This window comes from Neophocaena asiaeorientalis, unplaced genomic scaffold, assembly GCF_003031525.2.
Source record: "Neophocaena asiaeorientalis asiaeorientalis breed wild unplaced genomic scaffold, Neophocaena_asiaeorientalis_V1.1 scaffold407, whole genome shotgun sequence".
Classification (NCBI taxonomy): Eukaryota; Metazoa; Chordata; class Mammalia; order Artiodactyla; family Phocoenidae; genus Neophocaena; species Neophocaena asiaeorientalis.
Window position 1 is genome coordinate 749,567 of NW_020174060.1, and position 11,178 is coordinate 760,744.

The 11,178-nt window shown below is 53.8% G+C and overlaps 2 protein-coding genes across 4 annotated transcripts in view; one reads left to right on the forward strand and one right to left on the reverse strand.

The window, feature by feature from the left end:
• AGAP3 (ArfGAP with GTPase domain, ankyrin repeat and PH domain 3) overlaps window positions 1-1,128 on the forward strand; it is a 51,946-nt gene extending 50,818 nt beyond the window's left edge. For all 3 annotated transcript variants that reach the window (XM_024754510.1, XM_024754511.1, XM_024754512.1), the window contains exons 17-18: window positions 16-271; window positions 426-1,128. In XM_024754510.1, coding sequence (XP_024610278.1) covers window positions 16-271; window positions 426-632 — 463 coding nt within the window. In that variant the 3' untranslated portion in view covers window positions 633-1,128. The remainder of the gene's footprint in view (window positions 1-15; window positions 272-425) is intronic.
• A 3,186-nt stretch (window positions 1,129-4,314) lies between these two features.
• GBX1 (gastrulation brain homeobox 1) overlaps window positions 4,315-11,178 on the reverse strand; it is a 24,201-nt gene continuing 17,337 nt past the window's right edge. Inside the window, exon 4 of the mRNA XM_024754504.1 lies at window positions 4,315-4,871. Within this exon, the coding sequence (XP_024610272.1) occupies window positions 4,315-4,871 (557 nt within the window). The remainder of the gene's footprint in view (window positions 4,872-11,178) is intronic.

Here is an 11,178-nt window from a genome sequence, read left to right on the forward strand (position 1 = left end):
CTCCTGTGCTCGCAGAGAGGAGAAGGAGCGTTGGATCCGGGCCAAGTACGAGCAGAAGCTCTTCCTGGCCCCGCTGCCCAGCTCGGACGTGCCGCTGGGGCAGCAGCTGCTCCGAGCGGTGGTGGAAGACGACCTGCGGCTGCTGGTGATGCTCCTGGCCCACGGGTCCAAGGAAGAGGTGAATGAGACCTACGGGGACGGGGACGGGCGGACGGCCCTGCATCTCTCCAGCGCCATGGCCAACGTCGTCTTCACGCAGCTGCTCATCTGGGTGAGTCGGGGCTCCCGCCCCACAGGTGCCCCTGACCTCCCTGACGTCCTCCTCACCCCAGCCCTCTGAGAGCCGCCTCTCCCTTTTCTCCCTGGGAACCCACACCTTTCCCACCGTGTCCCGCCAACCGTGCCAACCGCGCTTTCTTCTGCAGTACGGGGTGGACGTGAGGAGCCGGGACGCCCGGGGCCTGACCCCGCTGGCCTATGCTCGCCGGGCCGGCAGCCAGGAGTGCGCAGACATCCTGATCCAGCATGGCTGCCCCGGGGAGGGCTGCAGCTTAGCCCCGACCCCCAGCAGAGAGCCTGCCAACGGCAGCAGCACCTCCGCTGAGCTGCACCGAAGCCCCAGTCTCCTGTAAGGCCCAGGAAGAGGGCAGAGGGGCCACAGGGACTCCAGGGCATGGGGACCCACCTCCCTACGGGCGCTGGGAGAAACAAAGACACAGAGACTGAGAAGCAGGGACACGCGGAGAGGAAGGAGGAGAGGGAGACGGGAAGAGCCAAAGGGAAGAACTAAACGGGAGACACAGAAGGGTCCGAGGAGACGCCGGGCTTGGAGCTGCAGCGGAGGGGTCGGAGGGGTCTGGCCCCTGCCCTCCGGCGCCACTGAGAAGGGACAGGACCCTTTGGCGGTGCTGTGAGGAGAGGGGGGCAGGACCTCGCCCTCCTCCAGGTTCCTGCCTTCTCGTGCCGGCCCCCTGGGAGCCTCCTCCTAAAACGGAGCCTGGGTGGGGCAGACGCTGGGGGGTGACCTGCGAGTCCCATGTAAATGTGTACATTGGAATATTTATGTTTGTGTACATATTTGGTGTGTGTGAGATGTGCCAATAAACCAGACTGTGTGTGTGGCCTTCATCTCCCCTCTCATCTCCCTGCCGTTCCGAAAATGCCCCTCTCATCTCTCTCTCCTCCTCTGTCCGTGTCCTCTCATCTTTGCTGTACTTTACTTTAGGGTACCCCATTCACCCCCCCACCCCCGTCCAGGAGGCAGGCTGGAGGCTAGGTGACCCCCAGCCTCCTACGTGCGTTTCTCTCAGCCCTCTCTTGCCAGGGGTGTAGTTGAGTTTCTCAGCAGCACCGGGAGGAGGGTCGAGCCTGCCAGGAGGAGGGTCGAGCTCCGTGCTCCCCCCTCGAAGCTTCCTGCTGCTGCCCCCCTGCCCTGCCGCCCCCACCCTCAGAATGGCTTTCTGTGGGTCTCCTCATTTTCATCAGTATTCTGTCCAGTGACCTCACAGCACAGCTGTGCTGCCCACAGTTCACCCGCCGAGAGGGCAGGAGCACAGCCCCCCCCCCCCATTCCTAGGTGTCTGTCTGGGAACCAGCCCCACAGCCAGGGGTTCAGGGAGCCACGCGGGTCCGTGCCCGGGGGGAGAGTTCTGAGGACGGGATGGGTTGAGTGGCAGCGCTTCTCTGGGGAACTCATCCCTAGGCTTTGCGTTTGAGGAGAGGGAAGGGGGTGGGTCACCGACAGCAGAACAGCCCCCTTGGCTTCCACCAACCCCTTGCCAAACTGGAGGCAGAATCCAGAGCTGCTGCTTTTCCTTCGGACTATCCCTTAGTTATTCTAGAAATAAAACCTGGGAGAAACCCCTCTGTACCTGTTCTTGAAGGGTGAGAACTGCTAAGTTAGGGTCCCTACTCCCTAGGGAGCCCGTTGCTTCCCCCGTTCCTGGAGCTTCTCTGCTGGTGGTCCTTGTACATTGGGTGTGGCGGGCTGGCGCTCTGCATGGCCCTTGCCTGTGTGTAGGGAAATCAGCCAAGTAAAGCTATTCAGAGAGGAAACCAGATTTTACTGTCTTGGTCCTTTTGCCAGGCTGACAAGAGGCTTAAACAAGGATAAGGGCAGAATAGAGACAGGGCCATGGGTGTGTGTGAGACTGGGCTCCTGGGCTCAGAAAATACTAGCAATAATCACCTCCAGGTTCCCCAAGGAAAAGAAGCCCCTTGGGCGGCTGAATGCTGCCTGGTATAGTTTAGGAGGCTTCAGAGGTAAATGCAGGACAAACGGGCAGATGGAGGCCTTGGTCTTGGTAGTTCTCCCTGCCCCCCCTTCCCCTCACTGCGGGCAGAGCCAGGGGGCCTCGGCTCCAGCTCAGCTAGACGTGCGGACCCACCCGGATTCCTGGCAGCAAGACAACCGCTCCTGGGATCCTCGACCTCTGCCTGGCTTCTCTCCGAAAAAGAATCTCACCCTGTAGGTTCCCCATGTGGGTGAGTCAAAGGTAGCAGACAGCCTTGATGTAGATCAGGAATGGGGCTGGTCTGGACTACATGTTTTCAGCCTGATTCTCCAGCCTTGCTGGAATTTAGCCAAAAGACAGAGAGGACCCCGGCTGTGTGTGTCCCAGCCAGGGCGCCGTGCCACCGTTGCTCGTGACCAGTCACAGCTCCAGGCTGCGTTCCGTTTGGTTGCCAGAACCAGCTAGGAGGAAAGAGCTGCTGGGGAAGGGCTGTCTCGGTCTCACTGGAAGAGGCAGGCAACAGACGTGAGCAACTAGACAGCGGCTGGCTTGCAAACCAGGAATCGGGAACAGCAGCAAGGTGCCCTCTGACGCAGGTGAGGAAGCTGGCCGGGGGCTGGACTGAGCTGGACTTCCCTCCCCTCTCTGACCTGGCCTCACTCACAGCCAATTTTTTTTTTTCTGTTCTACTCCACCTCTCCTCCCAACTCAATGCAGGTCCTGTTTCTTCCCAGGAAGCCCCGTTAACCACGATACCGACTTCAGCTGGTTTCTGTGGTAACTCTATCATTTCCCTCTAGGTCTACTCTGTTTCTTGCAAGTGCCCCTGAAGCCTCATGCCTGTATGTTTACTTCGTCCACCATTAACGCTGTTCCTTAATCTGCTCACAGAATTCCAACCCCCAAGCCTCCTCCACAGCACACACCCTTCCAGAGCCGTCAGACACATTCCTGCCTCGTCCAGGTCGCAGTGGGCCCTCTCAACCAAACTCATTTTATAGCAGAAGAGGACTTGGGATCCCAAGCTTCGTAAACAGTGCAGTGGACGGTGGGGCCGGGGGTGGGGGGAGACCACAATTAATGCTGCACTAGAAATGGGTCTTTTTACTCCAGGCCCTGATGTCTGGAATATCAAAGAGCAGCAGAGATGGACTAAGCTGCCATGTCCTCTACACAGGAGAGGATCTATTAATGGGCTCCCAGGTGATGGGGGTGAGCCCCCGGCCGGCCCCAGTCCCTCACACGACTGATAACCTCCACCTACTTAGACACGGCCAGACACGCCCCATCTAAGCTGGGGTCAAGTACTTCATTTCCCCTCAGAACACAAAAGGGAGTGAACCCTCTACCTGAAGCCTGCAAACTCTTGCAAAGAGCAGAAAACAGAGGTGCCGAAGCTTGCCTGTTTAATGGTAAAGAGAAAAGCAGTGCCGCGTTAGGAGCGTGAGAGCTGGAGGCGGGGACGGTGGGCAGCACCTGCGGCGGGCAAGGACGTTAGTGGAGGTAGATTACAGGAAGGACAGGTGAGTGCTGAAGGGTTTCTAACGGGCTAGTGACAGTTCCACTTCACTTCTTTGCGCGCCCTGTACTATAGACAGGCGAGGCGGTACCCACCCTGGGGCAGTGAGACGGAACCAAACTGGCTGAGGATGGAGGAAACACACAAGCTCCCCAGTCCCTCTCAGGGGTGCAGACAGACAGAGGCAGAGAGCTCCATATATACAAACTTCACACAAAATAAATAAGGAGCTGTCATCAGCTTGGCTAGGTCTCACCCTGGCTTCCTCCCATCCCCGTCAGAAGCGATTCCAGGGCATTAGCCAGGAACCTGCCGAGCCCTAGGGGTCCACCTCAGTCCCAGCAGCTCCTCGACAGGAAGGACCTAAGCCCCTTTAGCCCTGAAGCCCCAGTCCTGGGGGTCTCTGAAGTGGCTCGGGGCCAAGTGCCAGGAGAGCCCCCCTAGAGCTACGTGAATTGCCGACTGAGCGCCGTCCGAGGGCAGAATCACAGCGGGAGCCCCTCTGGTCCCCAGGACCCTGGCCCAGTCTCAGAGCAGACTCAGGACGTCCCCGGGAGCCCCTCAGGGCCGGGCGCCCTGCTCCATCTGCTGGTGCTGGCTCCGCGCCGCGAACCTGCTGACGTGCACGGGTATGGGCACGACGATCTTGGGGTTTCTTACAGGCTCCCCAGAACGGCTGCCCCCGTTGCCAGCTTTGATGCGCTTCCACTTGGCCCGCCGATTCTGAAACCAGATCTTGACCTGCACCTCACTGAGCTTGAGGGCGTGGGCGATCTGGGAGCGCTCGGTCAAGCTCAGGTATTTCTTGCAATGAAACTCCTTCTCCAGCTCCAAAAGCTGCTCGCTGGTAAAGGCTGTGCGGCGCCGCCGGCTTTTGCCCCCAGGAGCCGTGACTCCTGCCGCCGCCGCCGGCGCCCCCTCCTCAGCTCCAGTCCCCAGGCTTCCCGTTAGCTTCGCTTTGGGTCCCAGGAGGGCCCCGGGGCCCCCTGCAGAACTGTCCAGGAAACCGTCGTCCTCGCTGTCACCGCCCGAGCCCCCTTCGTCCTGCTCGCTGCCTGCTGGGTCTCCCGCCGGCGCCTCCGGCTTCTCCTCATCCGAGCTGTACACCTTCCCCTCGGCTGGGGGGAGTGAGAGCCAGCGGGTGGGGGAGAGGCGAGGAGAAGGCGGACAGGTTGGAGGCGGCGGCACGTGGAACCGTGGCCAGGCGTGGACCGCACGACAGCGGGAGGAGACACACACGTGGAGGGGATGAGACGGAGAAGAGGTTCGGGAAGACAAAGAGATGGGAAGAAAGGTATTAACCAGCACAGACTTCACTCCGCAAAGTGGGGGCGGCAACGGGCATGGATCAGAAAAGCACCGTCCCCAGGACTGTGGCACCGCCACCCCCCACCCCTGCGACCTCGCTTCCCCTACCCGCTGCCTTCCGGCCCTCTCCAGACCCACACGGAGGGCTTGCCACTCACTGACGCCCCCTCCAGACCCCGACGGCGCAGCCGCAGGCCAGAGGGAAGCAGTGCAAAACCTGGCTTGGGGTCCTTTCAGTGGCTAGAGGCAGGAGTGAGCAACGTTGGGGAATTCACTTTTGCAGGAGAGAGGGGGAGACCACAGCTGCAGCCTTTGCTATTCTCCTAGGACTCCTCGCTGGCCTAGTGGGAAGAGATACGTGCTCACCTCTGTTCCGCGCCTCCCTCCCTTCCCTCTTCCCTAAATCTGGAATCTATTTTTTTTTTTTTTTAACCTTTTGGCCGCAGCGCCGCATGCCATGTGGGATCTTAGTTCCCCGACCAGGAATCGAACCCGCGCCCCCTGCATTGGAAGTGCAGGGTCTTAACCACTGGACCGCCAGCGAAGTCCTGGAATCTCAGAATCTCATTTCCAGATGGAAACTTCAGGGTCATCTGAGTCCCTCCCCCTGCCGCAATCGGGGTCCAAGAAGTGTTACCCAAGCACCTGCGAGTCAGGAGGTTTCTGCACCCACCTCCCCAATTCTCCTTTACCAGACCATCCAGCCCAGAGCGGGGAGCCCGCCCCGCCGCACGCCACCTTATCAGTGGCCGGATTTTTCCTCCAATTACTTAGCCCTCCAAGACCCTTTCAGTCCTTCTCCTTAACTTTAAAAAGCCATCATCTCTTTTCCACCCTCCCTCTTTCCCAGCCAAGGTTGCTGAGAAGCACGAACAGCTGCTTTCTGCCCAAGTTGAATCCCGAGGACCCTGCGCTTGGTGTCAGGGAGGGAACTGGAGGGAGTGTGGAAGGAGGAGGGAGAAATGGAAGTTCAGCAAGGGGAGGTACAGAGAGGAAAACGGAGAACGAAATCTTGACTCCGTAGACTACTGACCATTTGTAATCACAGGCATATAAACATTTTAATCCATACATAATTCTAAAATTTAATTCAGCCACTGGCTTTGATCTTATCTATTGACACTTTTGTCAGGACTGCAAATAACGCATTACGAGTGTTTTCAGCGTCTGAGTTTTACAAACTCCCTTGTTTTCTGCCCAAAGGACCGATGAACAGTGGGGCAACAAAAAGTCAAAAGAAAACCAACCAGTAGAAAAGAGAACAAAACAGGTAATCCGTAAACTCAACAGTCAGCTCCTTACCAGGGGCCCTCACTGTGTAAGGGGGGAGGACTTCGTAGACGTGGCGGTGCGTCTATCCGCACCACCACGTGTCACTCCTAAGAATACCCTGAGGTTGGGGCTATAACGCAGAGCTAAGTGACTTGGGGCAACAGTGAAATGCGTTATAAGAGAACGGGGCTGTGCACGTGTGCGCGCGGCTGGACGGCATCCCAATGCTCAGAGCTTGGCTGGAGCTCCTCTCTAAACCCTGCCATGTGCCTGCCCCCCTGCGAAAACTGCTCAGGGCCTCCAGGACCAGCCCAGTCACCTTCAGTTCCCTTCCCGGATCCCAGAGCTGTCCTTTCCCCTCACGGATGCAATCCACACCTGTTCCTTTTCCTCAGGAGCCACGTTTGCATTATTTTCCTTAGAGGCCAGTGTTCAGGCCCTGCCCAGATCACCCACCCCCATCTCAGTCAGTGTTCTCATCTCACACCCCAGGGGTATCTTTATGCCTGAGCCCCTGCCTCTTCTTGGAGGGCTTCATGCTTTATCTGACCTTTGCAAAACCCATGTGGCACACCCTGGTTTAGCCTTACCCAGACTTCCCACGCTGTCCCTGCTCGCTGCTGCCACCGGCAGGTGGGCTTCGTTCGCTAGCAGCCCACCCAAGCTCCACCGGCCCCCAGCTCCGTGAGCTGTCAAGAGACACATCCACTGCCACTGTCCACAGGTGACGCAGCCCTCGTGATGCTCACCTCCCACCACCCCGGGCTTTCTTCCTTATCTAGCCAAAATCTGTTTAATTTCTGCAAGATTCAGACCCTTGGGTTCCCCTTTCGTGTCATTAAGGGCTCTTTCCCACACCATTCTCCTCTTCCCCAGGACTCAAGCGTAACGTGTCCCAAACTGAACTCCTGACACTTCTCCTGAGCCAGTCCTTCCCCATCTGAACCCCCGTCTTTCCCATCTCGGTTAATGGTAACTCCGTCTTCCGTGTTGTTCAAACCAGACGTTCACTCTCTCTCACCGCCCGTGCCCAACCCGATTTCTCACCACCTCCTCTATGTCCAACTGGCCTGAGTCACCCTCGTCTCTTACCCGGTTCATCAACATTTTCTCCTGCTTCTGCCCCTCCCCCCACCCCTCCCCCAATTATTCTTCTGTTTGAAATACTATATTCTTCACCTAGATTTTTGCACTGACTCATTCCCTATGTCCTTCACGTCTTTATCAATGAGACCTTCTCTGATCATCCTTTTTAAAGTTAAAACTCCCAATACTCCCGATCTCCCTTCTCTGCTTTACTTGTTGCTATAGTATGTGTCACTGACTTTATTAACTTATTTTATTGGCTGTCTCTTCCTATTAGAACATAAGCTCCATGAAGGTAGCCATTTTTTATTTTATTTATATTTATGGCTGTATCCCCAGCATCTAGAAAGTTACCCGCACAGAGTAGGCACTGCATAAATATTTGTTGACTGAATGAAAGAAACTATTGCCAAGCACTTTCTCCCTCTCCATTTCTGTCCCTCTTTTCTCAAGCCTCTCCTAAAATATTCCCTACAGCCCTGCTCCCTCACCCCAGCTCCGGGCATAAGACATTCTCTCCATGAATATTATTCTACCCACTTTTCAGTGTGCCCTCTGACCTCACATTCGCTGTAGAGGAACCCATACGTGGTAGGAATCTACAGGATCTTATGCTAAAGGAAATCAAGAACAACCCCCAACACCATTACTAAATCCTCTAACTTTTAATTTCTGATTTTTAAAACATGGTTTGCAGTAAAGAGTAACAGAAAGAACAACAAAAGCTTGTTACAACTCAGCCCAGTATTACAATATTTTAAACCGCTGCTAAAAAGGCAGAAACTGGATTTCAGGGCTTGAAGGATGAAATCGTTTAGCACAGCTCCAAGCACCCAGGGGGCGTCCAATAAATCTAAACTGATGATAACTGAGATGAAGTTCCCAGGTTCCTGATCTGGCAGGGCCCTCCTGAGATCAAACCATCCATCCCTCTGTCCTCAGACAGATTCCATAAAATCAAGCCCACATGAGTGCGCCACCCCCAGTGCCGCTTTTAAAGCCATATAAATAAGAAGCACAGGTCCACAACCTCTCTCAGTTACTTGATCCCGGTGGGATCCTGAGTGGCAGGGGCAAGAGTGCCCCCCTGAGCCTTTAGAATCATGACATCGAGGGCTCTGATAAGCAACTCTTCTAAGGAGGTGGGGGTGGGGAAACAGAAGAAAGCAACCGACAGGGGAAAACACAGCTCCGCTCTCAGAGGAGAGGGTCTGGGGCAGTGAGTGAGGCTGAGGGGGAGGGAGAAGGAAAGGCACAGCAGGAGGACTGGGGCACGAGGGGGGCAGACATAGCGGCAGAAGAAGTAGACGATGAGTCAGAGAACCTGAAAGGGCTGAAAAGTTTAGGGAGAAAACAGAAAAACACCGGGGCACGGGGAGAAGAAAGCAAAAAGCTTTCGGAAAAAACCCAACACGCCCTACATTTTTCCACCCTGAACAGTGATGCGTCTGGAGCCCTGCTGTTCGTTCTCTGCTCCACCGACAGATGGAGCACTTTAGAATGCAAGGCCCAAAGTGACGGAAGCTGTTGTGAAGGCTCCGAAGAGCAGCACGGCAGGTCGACCCTTTACAGTACAGCAATCCTGAAACAGCTTTACTGTTTTCTCATGAGCTAAAAAATAAATGCAAACTATTTTCTTTTATCCAATTCATAATGCATACTAATAGTAAATATACTCAAAACAAAGATGGCGCCTAGAGAAATGGTTTTGGCTAAGACTTGACAGAAGCGTATCTTGTTGATAAAATTTCTATTTGTAACCTTTGATTTGGAATAATTAGACCTGGTAGATATAATGTCCATAAAAGCACATTTCTAACTGCAGACGCTATAGTTGATTGATGTGAACAAAAAAACTTGATCAACAAAACAAACGTAGAAAATTTTCCATGGGAAATAATGATCCTGATGAGAAAAATTCTAGCAAAAGGAAAAATGTTTAATTGGAAACAATTTTACTGTGCTAGGTAGGTAGGTAGGTAGGCCAAACAGACAGGTTCTGTCCTTTGGGTATGAAAATGACATTATTGGTAATGTAAGAGTACATTGTTTTATATATAAAATAGATAATCAATAAGGACCTACTGTATAGCACAGGGAACTTTACTCAGTACTCTGTAATAACCTGTATGAGAAAAGACTCTGAAAAAGAATAGATATACGTATATGTATAACTGAATCACTTTGCTGTACACCTGAAACTAACACAACATTGTAAATCAACTCTACCCCAATATCAAAGAAAAGAGAAAGAAGAGTGCATTGTTTTCAGCTTGCTCCCTGTGGGTGAGTCTACAGTCTGTGAGGACTTTGGTGTCTATCGAGGGGAAATGACACTGGAGCAGACTGGTTATTAGGAGACATGCAGAGTTCTCCTGGTAGGTGCTATTATCCTAAGAAGCAGAAATCGCAGGGTTCGAACCATGATTACTTGTGGAGTCCACTCCAGGGGCGTCATTCCACCCCAGAGAGAAGCACTCAGACTCCAGGGGCGCCCTTGCAAGGGGCTTTCCTTCCGAGAGGAAGAGAAGCCCTAACTCGGTAACGAGTCAGGTCAGACTGGGGAAGAAATCAAGGGCAAAAGAATCCGTGGTAGGTATTCTCCAGTAGAAAGAACAAGTAGCACCAGACTCGTACCATCTAGAGAGGGAGTCTGCGGCTGAGGTCACCAAGGATGCCGGGCCTGGGTAGTGGAGTGGAAACCACCCCCGGGACTGGAGAACCACTTTAGACAGAGCCCCTGTGCCATTCGGCCCTCACGCAGCCTGCTGTAGTCCAGCCGACATAAAACACAGTTTTTATTACGCACTGAGGAGAAGCCTCTCCCCCATTACACTCAGTTCTGACTTCTCTTCCCTCCATTTAAAGAGCCACTACCCTCACAAGCCCCAAACCACTCTCCGGACGACTACCCAGCTTCCTGAACCAATTTGGGTAGGGTAAAAAAGTGGGAAAAAACCCAGGTCACCCCTCAAAAAAGAGGCATGTCTGCCACCATCCTCATTGCATCAACACGCCCAGTACATAATTATTTCTTTGTTTCTTTTGGACACGGTACTTTCTCCCGTCCTTGATGGCAACTAGCTCACTTTCAATGTGTTTTTCATTCATCCTCATTAATTTCATGCCCACATTATGCTACTACTCCTTCCTATAATTTTAGGTACAAGAAGGAAAATTCATGTTCTCTCTCTCCCATTTCCCCATGACTCTTCAGCATTCTTTACTCCAAATGGACATGAGAACTTCCTCTACATCACTCCCACCTTCATGACAAGTTCATGGCGACTTCCCCACCGCCCCAAGCTCAGAGCTCCTTTCATGGCATATTAACATCATCATTGCCAAGAGCACTCTTGTGTGACCTTTAACTTTCCCAAGCACTTTCACACTTATTCTTTCATCTTTGAGCAACTCGCTGAAGTACAGCTGACCTATTAGTAGTAGTAATGGGAGGTTAGTAACCTTATTTTCAGGTGAAAAAACTGAGTTTCAAAAAGATGAAATGGGGCTTCCCTGGTGGCACAGTGGTTAAGAATCCGCCTGCCAATGCAGGATTAAAAATAAATTAAATAAATAAATAAAATAATAATAAAAAAAGAATCTGCCTGCCAATGCAGGGGACACGGGTTCGAGCCGCGGTCTGGGAAGATCCCACGTTGTGGAGCAACTAAGCCTGTGCAGCACAACTACTGAGCCTGCGCTCTAGAGCCTGCGAGCCACAACTACTGAAGCCTGCGCACCTAGAGACCGTGCTCC